Source organism: Babylonia areolata, chromosome 7 (genome assembly GCF_041734735.1).
Source record: "Babylonia areolata isolate BAREFJ2019XMU chromosome 7, ASM4173473v1, whole genome shotgun sequence".
In the NCBI taxonomy this organism is placed as follows: domain Eukaryota; kingdom Metazoa; phylum Mollusca; class Gastropoda; order Neogastropoda; family Buccinidae; genus Babylonia; species Babylonia areolata.
The window spans coordinates 40,052,857-40,072,860 of record NC_134882.1 but is presented as its reverse complement, the minus strand read 5'-3'; the positions used below and the strand labels follow the sequence as shown (position 1 = coordinate 40,072,860).

At 45.8% G+C, this 20,004-nt stretch overlaps 1 protein-coding gene across 5 annotated transcripts in view; it reads left to right on the top strand.

Annotated features, from left to right (window-relative positions):
• LOC143284028 (uncharacterized) overlaps nucleotides 1-19,758 on the top strand; it is a 244,453-nt gene extending 224,695 nt beyond the window's left edge. For all 5 annotated transcript variants that reach the window (XM_076590593.1, XM_076590590.1, XM_076590592.1 and 2 more), the window contains 2 exons: nucleotides 340-1,503; nucleotides 14,244-19,758. In XM_076590593.1, coding sequence (XP_076446708.1) covers nucleotides 340-1,503; nucleotides 14,244-15,779 — 2,700 coding nt within the window. In that variant the 3' untranslated portion in view covers nucleotides 15,780-19,758. The remainder of the gene's footprint in view (nucleotides 1-339; nucleotides 1,504-14,243) is intronic.
• Nucleotides 19,759-20,004: the final 246 nt, after the last annotated feature.

Here is a 20,004-nt window from a genome sequence, read left to right as displayed (position 1 = left end):
TGAAGGCTAACAGTGACATTTCTCATCATCATCTGTTGATTCATAATGATAGGATTGCTATCATACTGTACCATGTGAAACTGATGCAAACCAGGCCTGTCAGTTTGCTCCTCTTGGCCAAACTTTTGTGGCAACTCAGTGATAAAAAGGCTCACGATATGTCAAAATAGAGTAACCTTTTTGGGATTTTTTGGCACCCCCCCCTTCCTGTTGTATAACTTTGTATAACACATTTGTATATACATGTCACATCTAGCGGTGTCAGGTTAGTGTTAGTATTGGAAATGGACACTGTGTAGGCTGCAGGATCTCTCACACGTACAGTCTCTTCACGGTCAGGTGCTGTCCCAAAGCTTCAGCGGTGCTATCAGAGGGCAGTCCAACCTTGCAGGTGCTCACCCTCCTGCATCAGACGACATCTCCTCCCTCATCATCCCTCCCCCGCCTGCAGCCTCCTCCACCCACACGGAGGACGAACCAGCGGTCCCCTCGGTGCCCAGGAGAGGCAAGGAGAGAGGTCACTCCGGTCACAAACGGTCGTCGTCGGTGGACATCGGTGCGTTGAGGCTTGCTCAGCAGCAGCTGTCTGAGATGAGCACGACGAGGTCTCTGGACAGTCAGGACCTTGGCGGCCAGACCTTGGGGCAGGACGGTCCACGAGCCCCCATCCCGCCCTCTGACCTTCAGGGTTTGAACGACCAACACAGTGATCGTCATATCGCTGTGGCGGCGGAGTCTCCAGCCTCGGTGTCCCTCAAGCTGCACAACCTGCTTAAGTCTCTGCCCAGCTTCCACCCTGAGGTGAGCGCGGAGGAGCAGGACGAGCAGCAGACGCACGGGTTTCGCCGCACTGGTTCTCTACGCATTCCACGCAGTGCCTCCCTGGACCTGGTGCCTGGCTCCCCTGCCGGCCAGAGTGGGGGCAGTGAGGGCTCTGGTGGTGATGGTGGGGTCACGGGAAAGGCGTCACGCAGGACGTTGTTCTCAGGCTCAGCCAGCATGGGCAGGGCGGCGGGCAGGAGGACTGTGGCCCAACAGCCGCCCAGCCTGCCCGTGGTCTCTGCAGGCCCGGCCAAAGACCCCGAAAAGACCCAACCCCCCACACCCTCAGAGAACTTCGCCTCTCTCAAAGCCAAGCTGAAAGACTACCGCGACCAGCTGCTGCGACGAGCCAGTCTGTCACGCAAGCATTCCAGCGACCCGGACCTGACAGAGAGGAGCTCCCTCAAGCGCTCCAACTCCTTCAGCCGACTGCTTGGCCAACTGGGCAGACGGCGGGGGTCCGGGTCTTCGGACCCCGGGGTGGGATTGGGGGTGGAGGAGGACAGGGGGAGGGAGGGGGCGGGGGGAAGGGAAAGCAGCAGCACGGGGGACCTGCAGCAGTCCCCAGGCACCCCTCCTGCTGGGGAGGACGGCAGGCGGCCCGGAACACCTGCGGTCCGTGAACACCTGGTGGTGGCCAGATCCTCCCTGAGGCCAGTGTCCACTGCGGGCGTCGTTCAGGTGAGAGGCGTCCTGGGGTCCTGAGGAAATGGTGCTGGTGGTGGTGCCTGCAGTCTGTGTGTGTGTGTGTGTGTGTGTGTGTGTGTGTGTGTGTGTGTGTGTGTGTGTGTGTGCGCCTTGGTGTGTGTGTGTGCGTTGGTTGGTCATTAATTTAACATCTGTTCACTAAATTATTTTAGACGTGAAGAAAAGTGTGTGCAGTGTATGTGTTTATATGTAGGTGGAGGGAAATGGGGGATGGGTGATGGGGTATGGGAACGTGTTCGAACTGTATACAATTACAAACGTAATAAGAAATAGCAATTTAGAATGGAGAAGGAAATCTGGGGGATGGAAACAAACTAAGGAATCCAATTAACCATAAAATCGTCCATCTGACGAACGAAAAGAGCGACTATAAAATCAACTGACTTGTAAAAAAAATACTGGTTTGAATCAATGTCAGAATACTTACAGGTAATTAGCTATTGGAATGAATAACAAAAAATTCGCAAGTTAACGTTGAAGAGTTGAATATTTATGTAACTCTGTGTGTGTGTGTGTGTCTGTGTGTGTGTGTGTGTGTGTGTGTGTGTGTGTGTGTGTGTGTGTGTCTGTGTGTGTGTGCGCTGCGGATGATTTAAAGTATTCGAGTATGACGCTGGTCAGGTGAGATGTTGTCCTCGGTCATTCAGCGGGTGGTGTTAGGTCGGGGTGAGGGTGGGCGTGAAGTTCTGTTTAATGGTCAGAAAGCTTGTTTGTTTATGTTTGTACCTTGATTCGAAAAATGCTCACAGGTAAAAAGTGCTTTCAGCGTGGAGCGTAATTCTTGGCTTCGTTCAACTGACGTTAAATTAACCAGTGTATGTGCTGAATTGAAATACGAACGATAAATAGATGATAGAACAAAAAAAAAAAAAAAAAAAAAAGGAAGATGGAAGAACTATATATATAATATGTGTGCGAGTGTAAGCAAATTTGCGTTACCATACGTATCAGTCTTTATTCATCTTGTAGGTAGCAAATCAGTATTACGTTTCTTCCATTTCGAGTTTTTGAAACACGGATCTCCGAGTCAGCATAGGACATACAATAAGTATTTATTACACGTACAAGTCAAGCTTTCAAGTGTTTGTTGTTCTTTACTCCACCTCCACCCTTCTCTGTGATTTCATGCGTTGCATTGGTCATCGTTTCAGCTGTATATGCATGTACCCTATGTCTTCCCGATACGCAAGGTCAGTGTGTGTGCCATGATTTGCAGTGTTCACTTTCGATTCCTTCTTCTTTCAGCCACTATCACTGTTTCTTTTTTTTCTGCAGCGCCGACTCTACAGCTGAAGTTGATTTCTCTTTTGTCCAGTTGTTTTGTCATTTTACTCGCTGTTTCACAATGACCTTATTTTTTTCAGGAAATGTTGGTTCAGCAGTTCAATCAGATTTTGGTTAATGTCTTATGCTTGATGTCGATATCTTGTGTTATGTGTGTGGTTGAAGTGTTTTCTTTTCCACTGCCTGTCTCGTGTGTGATTGAGGTGTGAATTTTTCTTTTCCACTGCCTGTCTCGTGTGTGACTGAAGTGTGAATTTGTTCTCTGTTCCGTTGCCTGTCCTGTGTGTGACTGAAGTGTGAATTTGTTCTCTGTTCCGTTGCCTGTCCTGTGTGTGATTGAGGTGTGTATTTTTCTTTTCCACTGCCTGTCTCGTGTGTGATTGCAGTGTGAATTTGTTCTCTGTTCCGTTGCCTGTTCTGTGTGTGATTGAAGTGTGAATTTGTTCTCTGTTCCGTTGCCTGTCTTGTGTGTGATTGAGGTGTGAATTTTTCTTTTCCACTGCCGGTCTCGTGTGTGACTGAAGTGTGAATTTGTTCTCTGTTCCGTTGCTTGTCTTGTGTGTGATTGAAGTGTGAATTTGTTCTCTGTTCCGTTGCCTGTCTTGTGTGTGATTGAAGTGTGAATTTGTTCTCTGTTCCGTTGCCTGTCTTGTGTGTGATTGAAGTGTGAATTTGTTCTCTTGCCTGTCTTGCCTCCCTTGGTGTGCTGTGGTACTCTTCTTTCACTGCGTGCGCATCATTCTATCACGGTTTCTACACGGTTGTGTCTGTCTCTCAGTGTTGGTTTTTGAACTGCCGTGGACTTTTGATCCTACTACTTAGGGAAACCTTGGAAAAGAATTATGTGATTTTCCCGTTCATGTGTGTTTTCTGTCTCCTTAACAAAATGATACTTTGATAACAAGTGGATTCAGTGTATTCAAATAGTTTCACAGACTTCAACTTTGCTTGAGTTACTCAATTCCTGTTAGGTAGATATTGTTTCCTGTCGGGAAAACAACAAAATGATGCGTGATTTTCATATATAAGTCTGTTTGGAAATGGGTTGTAATTACTATTATGGAATATTATAATATTTAATTATATTAAGGCAACATAAGGAGACGCCGTGGATGGATAGGAAAATCGTTGGACTTCTGATCCAGTGATCAGAGTTTGAGGGTCAGATTCGACATGGTGTTGTACGGTACCAGAAACAGATCGTGATGCCAACAAGTCTTTTTTTCAAATTACCATGTGACCATCCCTGCAGCAATATGAATCTATTGTGCGTGTGTATTTGTATAACATAACCAGAAATCAGTATGTATGACTTAAGTTAATTGTTCATCCCATTCGATTATTTTAGAATGACGAATAACATAGTGTATGAGCGTATATATGGTGTGGGTGTGTGTGTGTGTACACGTGCATGCGTGCGTGTGTGTGCGTGCGTGTGTGTGTGTGTGTGTGTCTGTGTGTGGGTGTGTGTGGGTGTGTGTGTACACGTGCGTGCGTGCGTGTGTCTGTGTGTGTGTGTGTGTGTGGACACTTGACAAGAAAGCTGTTTCATGGACAGGTCGTGGCAGGATTTGTTGTGGAAATGGAGTGCTTGGATAATGATTGCCCGCATATAGACGCGGAGACTTCAGAACTGCTATTGTTACCTTGTCAAAGCAGTGACATTCATATTCTCCTCTCTCTCTCTCTCTCTCTCTCTCTCTCTCTCTCTCTCAAGTACCCACCTCATTATCAAATCAAAGCCGTGTTGTTTCTTGAAGTTTGCATTTCGAATTGGAATTATTTTGTAAATAATGAAACGCCGAGGATTTCTATTTCCGACATCCAGGTGCCAGCACAGGCAGGTGGCGAAAGGTGCGGGCAGGTAACGGTGGACGCGGAGAGCACCTGTTGATGACACCTGTGTTCTTGGCCACTGGCCACACACCCTGTATGTTTGTGCATGTCATGACAGCACGCTGTAGTCTGTACTTGCCTTCCTTCCGCAGCGCTGCATGGGGGGGCACGGGAACTGCAACCACAAATAATAATTGTCCGTGTATACACTGTGTGTTTGTCCTCCAAACAATCCCCCCCTCTCTTGTGTTTGTCCTCCAGCCAATCTGTCGAAAACTCGACAAAACACAAATTATACGGGCGTGATTAAAAAAGATTCCCGTGCCTGTCTTTGAGGGGGTTGATGTTTACGATCTGTCCCCTTTTACAACCACACCTTGGCGCCCCCATAACTATCCCAACACACGTGTAATCAGGCTTTGCGTTCTTAGACTGTAATTCCCATTACTCACTCGTATAAAGTGGGTTTTACGTGTATGACCTTTTTAACACCGACCTGCCCATCACCACCACCCGCCCCACCACTTAGGCAGCCATACTCTGACTTCGGGGGTATATGGTCCTGTTTCCTCAACTCGCCGGACACTGACATGCATATATATCACAGGATCTTTTATGCGCATACTTCGTGTATATTGTCACTCGAATGGGATAAAGGCACCAGCAGGTCTTCACACATGAACACCTCAGGAATCGAAACAAATAACTCCCATAACTCGCCAGGCACCGATACACCGGGATTGAACTCTAGACCTTCGGATTGACCAATGCTTCAAGCACTAGGTCGTTGAGCTTGTCGGCTTATTTACAGAAATGCCTGAATGTGTCAGCATCAGTTTGCGGTGTGAATATTTTGCCAGTGGGACATGCGCATGTTTGAAATGGCTAAGAAATATGTTTGCGTGTGTGTACTTATGGGCACCGCTAGGAAGTTTTAAGTGCTGATAATCCTGTGTTGTGTTTTGTGGAGCTTTCGGACTCGTTACCGGTCTGCACCATGTAAACTATGTAGGCCATGCAAAGGTCGATAGTTGGTGATGGGTTATGTCTTGCACATGACTGGAATATTCCTTTGCTTTTTCTTTCCTCTTATCCTTTCTCATTTCGCGATTCCTAACCTTTTCTCTTTTTTTTTCCGGCAGGGGAGGGGAGGGGGGAGTTGTGGTGGAGAGGATCTGGTTTGCTATTGTAATTTCTTGTCATGTAATCCATTTAGATTGCACTTGTGACACGAAAGTCCACTGTTTCACTAGTCTGAATATCTCGTTTAGCTGGGTCTGTGTACATGAAGTTTCCTTTACCCAGTCGGTCGCGTTCATAATGACCATGGCAGTACATGTCAAGTCAGGAATGTATATGTCCGCCTCACTGTCTTTCCCTCTCTGTTTTTGAATCATCGTTTCTCGTGAAAACGTTTGTACAGTGACACGGCGGTGAAGGGCTGTGTGCATTTTTATGTATTATCCACCATCCTGAAGCAGCTGTTGATGGTCTACCCAGCGGCCAGCTCGTGCACATGGCATGGAATCTGCCATGTTGCCGCAAAAGAGTTACGTATTCAATTGGTAGGATTTAGTGGTAGTAGTGGACTTTGGTGTAGAGGGAAGAGGTGGTTTACATTGATTGATTGATTAATTGAAACAGAAAAAGAAGAGAGAGAGAGTCCTATAGCGTGTAATCGGAGAGAAAATTGAGTCAAAAGACCTGACACTGCAAGACAATACAGCAACGGAACTGCATTTGTTGTGCTTAAACCATTCTGGTCATCACGTTACTGACACTGGCACGGGGGTCATCACGTTACTGACACTGGCACGGGGGAGGGGCGTGGGGGGTAGTTGTGCACGGTTCTGTTTGCACTGCAGCAGTAGACTTAACCATTTGTACGTGGTCTTCAGAAAGGCACTGGACTCCACACGACTAAAGTGACCCAGAAAAAGGTGATGACAATTTGCTAATCAGGACTCGACACAGTATATGTATGCACTTTGCCGAGAGAGATTACACGATGTGCAGGTTGATTGATTGATTGATTTCAGTCGCACCAAACCTGTACAGCCGTGACGGAGACGCACACTACCTGACATTGCCACTTTTGACGTGGGGTGGCCACCCATCATTTTCAGTTGGTCACCTTTGCGGAGTTAACACGTCTCATGCCAGCAGGTACCAGGTGCATCGTGCTGGTGGAGTACTGTAGCTTACAGCGTGTCTTCTATGCTTGCCTTCAGTTGTGGTTTTAGTGCTGTCGCTTCCCTAGCGAAGGGGATAGTGGTTGAGAATGGCAGCATGTTGTTCCTTTCTTCTTCGTGATTCCGTTGCGGCAGAACTGTTCTTCTTTTTGTTTACAGGGCATGCATTGTTTGGCTGCATGATCTTTGCTTTGTTGTTCTTTCTTCTTTCGTTCGTGTTTTCTTAGTTATTTCGTTTGTAGTGATGTCGTGGTTCGTTTCCTTTACTTTCACTGTTTTGTCATCTCTCTCTCTCCTGATGTACAAAGCAAAACATTGCCTTACTCGTGAATCGTGATTTCATTGTCAGGTGTCCGAGAAAGGCAAGAGATGAATCGGCATACTTTTATTGCACTGTGTCCCACAAGTTATGGACCAGTTGTTCAGATAAACGTGACAAATACGAATGACTGGAACATTGTAAAGATGCAGGCGAGGGAGAAGGATGCGGAGGAATGCAAATAGTAAATTACATTTTCATTGCGATGCATGGCAATGCGGTTTATTAATTTGTGATGCTGTTTCTTTGTAATTCCACCTTCTAAGGAGAAGGTGGCAGAATGGTTAAGACACTCATCTGCAAATACAGTGTCCGTAAGGGTCTGGGGTCGAAACCCACTCCCACCCTTTTTCCCAAGTTTGACTGGGAAATCAAACTGAGCGTGTAGTCATTCGGACGAGACGATAAACCGAGGTCCCGTGTGCAGCATGCACTTGGCGCATTGAAAAAGAACTCATGGTAACGACAGTGTTGTCCTCTGGCAAAATTCTCTGAAGAAATCCACTCTGATTGGTGCACAAACATGTCTGCATGCACTCAGTGTCTGACTGAGCGCGTTTGGTTACGCTGCTGGTCAGCCATCTGCCTTGCGGATGTGGTGTAGCGTATATGGATTCGTCCGAACGCAGTGACGACTCCATTAAAAACTGAGAAAAAAACCTGAAACTGTAATCCCTCATACCACCCACCGTTCTTGGGATCAGTGTGCAACGGTTTTACTTGCAAGTTAATAAGTGTAAAATGTTCACAGATTTCAGAATGTGCATTTTGTTGTACCTTCATCATCAGTTGCGTTGTAACTTTACAAGCAGGTTACGCCGAACAGAAGGAAGTGAGCTTCCAGGTGGGCAGTTCTAGTTGATCACACCTGGCAGGTCTTTGGACACCTATTTTATGTCTGTGGGTTAGCTTCTGTGCTCGCTTCTTTCTGTGTTTGTGCACGGAAAATTAGTGTTTTGTCGTGTTTTGAAAATAGAAGCCTGAACGCATTACAACGCAGTTTACATTTTAAAAACTGAAACAACTGGGAGTTGTGATAACCCAGTTCTCTTGTCAGGAGGAAGGTGGCAGAATGGTTAAGACGCATTTCTGCCAGTACAGTGTCCCCAAGAGTCTGGGTTCGAATCCCGTTCTCACCCTTTCCCCTTCGTGTGACTGGAAAATCAAACTGAGCGTCTAGTCAAGTCAGTGGAGTCGATAAACCGAGGTCCCTGGTGCAGCATGCACTTGGCGCACTAAAAACAAACATTGCAACAAAGGTGTTGTACTCTGGCGAATATCTTTGTGTGCCATTTGCATTGTTTGTTTTCTTCACATCCACTTTAAAGTGCTGCTCTGATTTATGGTATGTGGAATTTGTGGAAAATGGATTTTTTTTTTGAGGAGTTTCGTTGATAGCCAGCTTCGATTCAAGCACGTCTTTTAATGCGAACACTTGCTTGATGTGATCGGCGTCGTAGTCTGATTTGTGTATTGCACTTACTGACAAATGTTGATCGTTAATTTTTTTTTCAGTCCTGTGTTCTTTCAGTTTGGCAAGCGTCATGTGTATGTCATATTTTGAGTTTTTAATGATAAGTTTTAGTTTTACTTTTGAACTTATAAAGAATGACGCAGCTTCTTCATATTGGACATTGTCCCAAAGCTTATGTCGGTTAATTTTAAGGATGCAGTTCTTGACTACACTTTGACATAGCTTCTTGTTTCGTGCTTATTATGTAAACGTGGAAAATTATGTTTAGATTTGTCATGCAGTTTGTGAATGTGTGTGTGTGTGTGTGTGTGTGTGTGTGTGTGTGTGTGTGTGTGTGTGTGTGTGTGATCACCATGGTGTCCCAGTGTATTATAATTCCGTAAGTGTGTTTACACATTGGAGGAATGCTTGCCACGAGTCGCGACAAGAGCTGCTCTATTTTGTTGCGTAACGCCCTGAGAGCATTTTTGTTTCGCGTCAGTGTAAACCAAGTTTTAAAAGGTTTCTTTTTTCCCCCATTAATTGGATACAGGTACGAATGAATTCGAAAAACAACAACAATAACAAAAAACGAAAAACAGTGTGAATGGACAAATAAAGCCGAAGGCGTTGCGAGCGAACGCCGAAAGCATTCGACGTGAAAGACATCTTTCACAAGCAAACTGTACAGCCACTGGATAATGAAAACTTCGGGTACACGGGAAAGAGGAAATCTGGGGTGGGACGTACATTACGGGTGGATGGGTGTGTCCGGTCACTCCCAGCTTTTACTGTTTCTTTTCAAGTCCATTTGTATCACCCCATCAGGCTGAAGAGTTTCCGCTCCACTGGAGAGGGGAACGGTGGTGGGTGCGTGTGTGTGAGTAGTGTGTCTGTGTATGTGTGTGTCTCTTTGTTTATGTGTGTGTTTGTATGTGTGAGTGTGTGTGTTTGTATGTGTTAGTGAGTGTGTATGTATGAGCGAGGGTATAAAATGATTATATATATATATATATATATATATATATATATATATATATATATACATACATATATATATATATATATATATATATATATATATATGAGAGAGAGATTGGAGATGTATGTGTGCGTGTGTGTGTGTGAGCAGCCCAGGACATCACGGTCTGCTAAGCTCAGCAAGTTGTAGTATTGTTGGAAGCTGAAGGAGGGACCAGTGTGTCACGGGGTTTGCCATCTGGCGGTTGTAGTGTATGCAAAGTGTGTGTGTATGTGTGTGAGTTATAACTTCGTCTCAGCCATGACAGGGACTGGCAGGTGATGGATTTACCGTTGACGTGTACAGTCAGGATGTATGGGAACCAAATCTTTCGCCTTTATTCCTGTGTGCCTCCTTGTCGGATGGACACAGTGTGTGTTGCTTCTGACGAAGACCTTGTACATAACTGATAAATGTATCATGCGGTAGAAGATTCACCTCGCGTCCAAAACTGACTGGACAAAAAAATGTGATCGAATTGACCGAGACCAGTTCGTACCATTGAGAAATTGCGTCTGTAATGAAGTTTAAAAGTGTATGCGTGGTGGTGTGAGGTCTTTTGCAATCATGACGGTGTTTTCCCCGAGAAATTTGCAAGAAACCTGTATCTAGTTTTCTGATGAAGCTGTAATGAATCGCCAACATTTTGTGTTGTGGCCTTAGTGGATTCACGTTTGCTTTGCAGACGAGTGCCAACAGAGATATTGCCTGTTTCTTGGTGTAATTTTGCCTAGAAAGTATGTCATTTGAAACCGAAGGAATGGTTGACATTTAAGTTTGAAGAATAGCCTTTGTCTGTACGTGCCCTGCTTATCATCAACATTTTTTTTTCTATCGAGTTACCTTAGTGTGAAGAGACAGACACTGCTTGTTGGTTCTGGCGGTAACACGACTTTTAACATGGGAGTACGCACGACTGCATTCAAAAAGTAACAGCCCAAGAGGGTGTTGACAGTGTTGACCTGAGAATTTGTCGCCAGCCAAGTTCCCACCGTCTGAGACGGATCTTTCCGCAGAGCCATGTTCTCTTTATTCAAGGTGAGCTCTGTTCGCATTGTGCTTCTGCCGTGTGCATTGATCACTCCCCAAGGCGGCTGTTCATAGGTAATGAGCTGTAAAGTAATAGGAACTAATATTTTATTTAGTTTGGTGCAACTATTATGAGGGTAATTTCAAAATTCTGAAGTATATTAAAAAGATAACGGTCTATACAAGTTGATCTGTAGTGCGAAACACACACACACACACGCGCGCGCGCACACACACGTATGCGCGGTCAGCACGAGTTTATCTGTAGCGCGAAACACATACACTCGTGCGCGCTCGCGCTCTAATACACATGTTTTGAACATGCGCGCGCGCGCGCGTGTGTATGTATGGCTTTTCGGTACACAAAATGTCCCTTATGGTCTTTCGTACACAACGCCTTCGTATGATTTTTGATACAGTCAAACATATTGTTCTCGGTATCAACGTTTCCTGTACCTTCTCAGCCTTTTGCTGTCTTCGTCGTTTTCAGCCAGCACTTTGTGTTCTGACGTCGTTTTCAGCCAGCACTTTGTGTTCTGACGTCGTTTTCAGCCAGCACTTTCTGTCCTGACGTCGTTTTCAGCCAGCACTTTGTGTTCTGATCAGGCAGACTGGCATTGGGTTCAGAGCGCTGTGTATCTGATGCCACGCAGACCTTTGCCTCTGTGACTCTCTCTGTAGATAAAATTGGAATGCATTTTTTGTTTATGTATTCGATTTGTGTGTGTGTGTGTGTGTGTGTGTGTGTGTGTGTGTTGAGGGGGTGTGTGGAGGAGGGGGGGGATTACGTATGCATAACTGCAGTTCAGAATACGTGCCATGAGCATTACTTGTGGAACCGCAGTAAACACCACATAGAGCAGCAGACGCAAAGTCACAATGTCATTATGTCCTGATCGACCACCCATGTATCCTAATCCACTGTGGGTCAATCACGAGGCACGGTCTTGTCAGCCGATTGATGTCCTTACACATAAACTGGGCCAGTTAACGATGTACGCATAGTGATGTGTTTATTATTGATCACAAGCTGATCCGCGGAGTGCATGCTCGTGAGATGTCTGTGTGTCTTTATAAAGAACGGATATGTTTACATAATTTCCATATATTGATTTTTTTTGTCTCATATCACCGCATGATTGAATAGGTTGTGGCTGGCTGCGGTGTTCAGCAAATGTCATTTTTGAGGACTGTGGCTTTTCATCATGTTGGATTGCCGTTTTTGAGCTATAACTGTTTTCTGACCACATTTGTTATCTGACTGCCCCCAGGCCCAGCCACAGTAGATAGATTGTTTTGTTCGGTCTTCATGTACGGGTTTCCTGCTTCGTGGAGAGCCTAGTTTGATGGTATTTGCTCTTCGGACTGGGAGAGAGAGGGCGACAGTTGATGATGATTAGTCAGAACGTACAGTTAGCTGTCTGCTCCGGCGATAGAGGGTCTCGTGTGGCCGTGTTTGGTTTGCCCCTTGTGATTGTCTGCCTCTGGGAGAGAGAAAGCGTCCTGTTTGGTCGACATGCAATTTTCTGATGAGGGTGGAGAGTGTCGTGTTTACTCCCCGCATTTGTCTGATTGTGGGAAATAATGTCTTGTGCGGAATTAGTTGCTACTTTTGCTCAGAAAGTACCAGCTTAAGTCGAGTATGAAGGGGTGGGGGTGGGGGACCGATAGGATTGGCCAGAGATGACATGTTTACATTAGCAACCCGCCTTGAAAGTCTAAGACTACCAACCCAGGAAATAATCAAGAAAACTGGAACTAGGCACGTTTGTCTTTATCCCCCCCCCCCCCCAACTGCATTGACCGATCTTATATGTACTATTCTCATCATCGGAACAATTGAGGAATCAAAATTCTTTTCTTCATCGAGGTTTGCATTTGTGTCTGAGACATGGATGTGCATTTGATGTGCTTGTTGATGTCGCGTTTTGACAGTGGATATATGTAATTAGTTTTACGCATGAGAAGCATGTTGAGTGCGAAGCATGTTGAGTGTGAATTCAGTATTTTGTAGAGTACATTCTGCATGCATGACGTGTATTTGTGTGTTGGGTGTGTGTATGCATGCCCGCGCGCGTTTTATTTAAAACATTTCATTTTAGTAAGCTCATTTTCTATCATTCCTTCTAAGTTTTCAATTCCAACTGTCTACCGCAACGACGGTTTTTTTTGTTTTTTTTTTCTTTTTTTTTTGGGGGGGGGGGGGGGTTGATTAAGCAGGGATGAATAAGGAAGAAAATACGGCAGAGAAAAATCCACTTTCATAAACATCAGCCAGTGGGACTGACGATTTTGAGGTGAACACATCACTGACGATGTGGTAACTGAACCTGGGTTTGGCTTGATCGTCCGACGTGAGAGATGATGTATGGTTTGTACCGTGATAGGCACGTGTACTTTGTATGGGTAAGAGGCAGGGCACAGAGACCGGCCTTCCTGTGGTTCTGCCGTATGAATATTCATCAACACTGCGTGATGAAGCATGATATAGAACGTGCGTGCAACGTGAGCAATTAGCACGAGATAATGGAACAGTAGTTACAGGGTCGCATGTTTGCTCTTGTTCAGAGTTTCTAGACTGAAAGAGGTAATGTTACCCCCATATTAGGATTTAGCGTGCTCTCATCATGAAAACGTGCAGTGATGGTCCAGAGGTACCGCGTTCGCTTAAGAAGCGAGAGAATTTGAGCGCACTGGTTGGAACCCCACGCTTGCCAGTATTTCCACAAAAAAGTACAATAAAATCGGTGACGCTCTCACTGTAGCGACGCGCTTTCCCTGGGGAGAGCAGCTTGAATATCACACATAGATTGCTGTGACGAGAGTATCATACAATACAATAGAATACAATACTTTGCATGTAATTACTTTAGTCCGGGTGTATTGCACGCGCACTTTGTGGTGATGGTGGTGATGCATTTTCACGTTTATTGTCATAATTGACTAACATTTATGTTTATTAATCTGCAAATGTTTTTGCGCATTGGAATTGTAAATGAATGTGCTGTCGCTTCAACGCAATCGTGTGAATGTGTATGAGGGATTGTATGTGTTTGATCGCGAGGGGATACTCTTGAGCCAGGTGATTTTTATTTCAGATAGAAGATGGTAAGTATGTTACTGAAAATGAAACAAAAATCGAACCGATTGACTCCAACTCTTGGTTTCAGTTCTTTATGATTTAAAAAAAAATTTACTCTTGGTCTAAATTTTATGTAACCCTTTAATCGTTTTGGAATGATCAGTACAAAGGTTCGATATGTTTGCATCCATTATTTGTTGTTGTTTTTTTTCAGCGCCTTAATTTTGGTATTAACTAGACACACACCCACTCTCTCTTTCGCTTGTGTTCGCGCGCGCGTGTGTGTGTACGCGCGCTCGTGCTAACATACGCTCTCTCTCTCATATTAAACAAATTTATAATTTTCCACATGTGAAGGTGTACCTATGTTTACAGATTGGAGGACTAAACCTTAAAAAGTTTTGAATTTTGTGTGAATTTCTCTCTCAAAATATTTATATACTTCTACACACACACACACGAAAAAGTGTTATTCATCCATCACCGCACTGTTTCAGAAGTCGAAGAAGAGCGGTCCCCTGAAAGCCTTGTCCTCGGTGCTGGCCGGTGAAGAGAAGCTTTCAGAAAACGGCTTTGACGAGGACGCTCTTCCTCCCACCACCACCACCACCACCACGACCACTAGCCCCCCGCCCTCCCAGCTGTCCAGACTCCGCAAGGCCCGCCAGCAGCAGTACGGGTCCAAGGACGACCTGTCCGTGCTCACCCCCGAGGAGCAGCGGAAGAAGAAGAACAAGGTGCAGGCCAACCCCTACGCCACCATCAAGATGTGGCGGCCCATCACCATGAACTCCAGTGTCTCTCACGAGGACGATGCCTATCGTAACTTCAACAACTTCGACGTGCTGTTGGCGGAGGCCAGACTGCCCGCCACGGGCGATCTCCGCAACGACAGTTTCCACCGTGATGCTGAGGCCGCCAGCGGTTCGCTCGGGACTGTCACGGCGAGCGGCGGTGACTCTTTTACCGGCTTCACCGGCAACGGACTGCCCTCCGACGATCACAACCCTCACGTTGATGCTTCCTTGCAGACTGTCAGAAACGGAGAAGCTGACACGGCGGCGGAAGCGGTGAGGACTGGACGTGATTTCCGGAAGCTGGGTGCGAATCCCGGAAGGTCCGGTTCCAGAGACGTCGGGGGAGGCGTGTCGGTGAAGAGAGCAGAGTCCCTGTCGTTGCCGTCCTCTGCCGTCACCATTCCGCTCCGGCCTCGGACCTTGACCTTGGAGGAGCAACAGGAGCAGGCCAGGACGTTGGTGCCGCCGCCACGCCGCTCCCGCCAGGTGTCCCGCTCCGCAGCCCTCTCCGACTCCAGCCACATCAACGGCGGGTCAGAGCTCCCCGAGGACTACCCTCTGGACTCCTCCTCCTCCTCCTCCCACAGCAGCCGCGGCTCGCGCTCCTTGTCACGTGACGGGCAGCGCGTGAGGCAGAGGAGTCCGGACAGGAAGGGGCGGAGCGTCATGGACAGCAGTCACGACGTGGTCAGCGCGGAGGTGTCCAAGTCGGTGAAGAGCGTCCTGTCCAAGACGTACGGACCGGAAGGGTTCGAGGCCGCCGCCCAGGACGTGGAGACCCTGCTGGTCCACCTCAAGGTCACGATGGAGACCCTGAAGACGGCGCAGGTCGTGGTGCGGAGCAGCAGCAGCCAGTTCCAGACGGCGCGGCAGGAACTGCAGCTTCAGACCAAGCAGTTCGTGCAGGACGCCAAGTCGCTGGTGGCCGGGGCCACGGGGAGTCATCAGGCCGTCAGCACCCACTTGCACGGCGCCATGCACACCCTGGCCAGACTCCTCCTCCACAGCCAGGCCGTGATGATCCGTATGCGCTCAGTCCACCAGGCCCAGCACGTGGGGTTCGAGGTGCTCAAGGTGTCGGCAGCCTTCAGAAGCACAGTGTCGGCCGCCAACCTGGCCATGGGCCGCGCCACCGTGGACCCCCAGATGAAGTACCTCATGCGGCAGGCCACCAACCTTGCCGGGCTGCTCAGCACCTTGCTCAAGACGCTCAAAAATTTGGAACAGTCTTCATGAAGAAAGCAGCGACTTCTGGAGAAATGTATTGGGGGGAAAAAAAGCTTGGTTGTCTCTCTTGCATTCTGAACTGTTTACATTCAAAGAATGTTATTATTTAAACTGGTGTTGAGGTCGGTATGTCCAGCCATAGACCGTACACATTCCGTGTGAACAGTCTTGTTGTAGTTCACACGCACATTCATTTTGATGTACATTCTGGACTAGTAGGAAAGTCCAGGCTGGTTGTCGCGAGGGCATTTCGACCGAACGTCATGTTGTCGAACAGATAAGCTGCAGGAACTGTGACAAAGCTAGACGAATACTTGGATTCCACATTCCTTACACATAATTTCTGTCTTTCGTTTTGATTGTAGAATTATACAAATTGATCATTATTCTGCATATGTGAAGAGTCCCAAGTGACTTGTTTTGTATCCTTAAATTGTTATGCGTGCACATATTTATCGTAGGTCTGTAACGGCGTGCGCGCGAGCGTGTCTGCGCGTTTATATCTCACACTGGTGTGTTCGGAGCGCTTCCAGCAAGTGACCAGGTAATGCTGCAGGAAAGACTGTAAAAGAAGGCAGGTACAGACGTGTGTTCATTGCCATGCATCCTTTTCATGACCTCGGACGAGGTGATGAAATCCAGAACTGACAGTAGTCATGTCGCATCGTGAGGCAGATTTCAGCGAGTCTGCTTGAGGAAGAGTGCATGTATCGTTTTCCCTGTTGAGTTTAATGGTCGTATATGAAGTCTTCAGAGCCAAAATAATTAGTGAGGAACATGCTGTGATGTGATGTGATATGTGATTCATTTACTTGTGTACTGCAGGCAGAAAGTTCAGCATTCAGTTGTATGCTACAGACTTATTTTCGATTCAATCATAACGGAAATGCTGCATATCCCACATCTACTAGCCCTAAACAACAACAGCAACAAATTATTATGTCAAACCGGTCTATATCAAAATGTTAGCTCCTTCCACATTTTATTCCCCAGTCTGCCAGAGGGAGACAGGCCCTTGGTCACAAGGTGTTGCACGTGTTGTAGAGAAGGGCGCACATCTCTTCCCACGGTGCTGACTGTCAACAGTTCTGTCACTCTACAGTTTATTTCCTATTTTTCTGTCTTGGTCGTTGCCAGCGCATGCACCTCGTTTTTCATGCCAGAGTGGCTGTCCCAACTGGGAAAAGGATGTTTGATTGGTGTCCAGTTTGGAATGTAACGGGTAATTTTTTTTTTCTTACTTCAAGATAACGGGTACTTTATGATGCATCTTAGATGAGCATAGGACTGGATTATGTCCCTTACCCAGTCTTTCTTTTGTGTGCTCTGGGAGGGGGTGTGGGGGCAGATGACTTTGGTGAGTGGATGCCCTGCGCGTTGAGTTTATCACAATCAGATAGGACCTTCCTTTAAAAACAGATATGCTGCTAAATAGACCTAAAATGAAACGAGCCTCATAATTTGCGCCGGAGTAGGCAGTCCGAAATCAATGCAGAATAATTGGCTCGGGGCTAAAATTCAATACAGGAATGTGAAATAAGAATAACTTTATGACTTCATGATGAGAAATTACACTAAGTGCGGTAAATCAAACGTTGTCAACACACACACAGAGTTTTACCCCTGACTCCCAAATTACCAGCACATAAATGAAACGGTGAGCACACTCAATAACGATTTCAGAATCACTTTATTATCTTTGTGGTCTGTGACATATACAGATACAAGTACGAGATGGCCTTCAACTTAACTCCCCACCCCGAAATTTCCTCTAATTTAACATATACAATCCTACGCACACCACATGCATAACACTAAATAAATATGATGGTGAATTCAACATCAAATCAATGATAAACTGAGCTGCAAAACGCAACCAAGGAAAAATTCAAAACCGGCACACAAACATCAGTTATACCTGGAGAATATTGGGGTCAGTGCCAGTATTAAATCTCAATCGACATGTCTTGTTTGTACAGCATTCCTGTCAAATGCTAGACTGCCATCCAAAACATGTGATCACGGATACAGAGCGGAAGTAGATGTCCATGGAAAAATTTATATTCACTCGGTGTTCTTTTTGATAGATATAAACCGTCCAACTTTAACTTACCGATGGGCGCTACAGTCAATGCGCTGAAGCTCTCAACGTGTCCCGAGTTCGAATCCCCCAGGCGCCCGGTGGAGAGATACAGGATTTCCCAGGTGCCGGCCTGCTGGTGCCTTAACCCCTTCCGTCTGTACAAGAAGATTAGGCGCGTGCGTCAAAGACAAATGAGAAGATGGAGAAAGGAAATACTACCAGAGAGATATGCCTAGACAGCTTAACAAGGGTGTTTGGTGCTTCAGTGGCCCACTTGAGAGACCAGCCCATTTGGACCACCCCATCACGAGGAGAGCTTGTAGGATTGCACAAGAAGTTGATACAGGGGCTGGGGGTGGCGGCATTTTCTTTCAGTTTGGAAACAGTACATCTCTCCTTCTGGCCATATCTTCCCGCTAGCCCTCCCCCCCGACTCCCCTTGCTTCTAATCCACCATATCCCCACCCCCTACTGGTTTTGGAACCAGTCTTTGAGACTGGTCTTGGGACAAAGAGTGATTTGGGGACAGATACTGATGTTGAGACTTGGAAGTTTTGGGACAATACCAGTCCCTTGTCCCAGCCCACATCAATCCCAGCCACTCCCAGTCCAAAAGCATCCTCCCAATCCGCAGCATCCTCCCAATCCGTTAACAAGACCACCCCCAAGACAATACACATGATTTGCCCGAATGGTTTTTGTATGTGTGATACTAATGACTAGATCGATAATATCTGTGTGATAATTTATGTAGTGATGTAAAGTGTGCAGTCATCTACCTTTGATGTTATTTGCAATCATTTACGGAGTTATTGTACAGTATCTTCAATCATTTACGCAGTACATTTGTACAGAACCTGCAATTATGGTTGATCTAAATGGGTTTTTTTTTTCCATGTTACGCGCCGAGGACATTTGAAGCATTGTAAGCTGTTCGCAGAAAGAGCAGCAAACTGTGCGGTGTAAATTTGCTCACAAATGGCTGTGCCTTTCTCCGTACAGTTCTTGTGCACATCAGTCGTCTCCCCAGTGTTCAAACCCCGGCTGTCTCTGCACATGAGAACAATATTTGTACAGCTGAAGCAAAGGTCTTGGTGAAACGGTACCGGGAACAGTAACATTGTCCAGTGTTTGTCAAGAACGTGTGGAGAGATGAATCAGTGCTAATGCTGAGATTATCAATGACGGGTGATAGTAGTGACTTGGGGTGTTTTTGGCTGCAGAAGACTTACTGGGGTTATGTTGGCGAAATACTTCAGAACGTTTTGTGTTGCGTGACCGACTGCGTAGTCCGATAACCCACACGTACAAACCGCTTTTTGTTTCGTTATTTTTGTTACCCAATGACTTCCATCTACACCCTTAATCAATTGTGTAGACAGTGTACAATGTCCTAATCTTTTACAGAGCTTTTCTTCCATACTCGGCTTTTAGCCTACTTGCATAATTGCATGAATAATCGGGTATTTTGTATAATCCACGTATACATACCTTCGTTTAAGGGCTATCAATCACGGTTTCACCAAGCAAGCAAGCAAGCACGCGTTTTTCTTTCTGCAAAATAGTACAGTCCAGTTATCAGTGAGGCTATTAGAAAAAAGATCATTCAAGTGATCAAGAAATATTCTTTTATGTTACACCCGCCTACATACCTATTTCCAATCACTCCTCAGCAAACATGTTACGTTGTAATACTATTCCAATCATTTGCTCTGTCTTGAGAATGTCAAACCACAACGGTGTTCCACAGTTCTCCCTGAAGAAATTCCACGTTTTGTTGTTGATAATATTTATGTGCCACAGGCAACGCAGTTTATACAGACTAATTGTCAATAGAAAGTTTGAAAGAAAATGTTTGCATCAGATATTACTCGAGTTACTCTCGTAACCAAAATAAAAGTATTATTTTTCAGTTTCGTGTGTGTATATTTGAGTGTGTGTGGGGGGGTATTCCATCGTATTTTTCTATGACTTTCCTTTTAAAACCAGGATTATGCATTGAAAGAAAAATCCACTTGAGATAAAAAAACAACAAAACAAACAACAAAACAAACAAAACAAAAACAAAACCACAACAACTACACCACTGCATAATAATTCACATCCTATACAGCATGGATCTAACAGTAACAACAAATACATAAGCCCAAT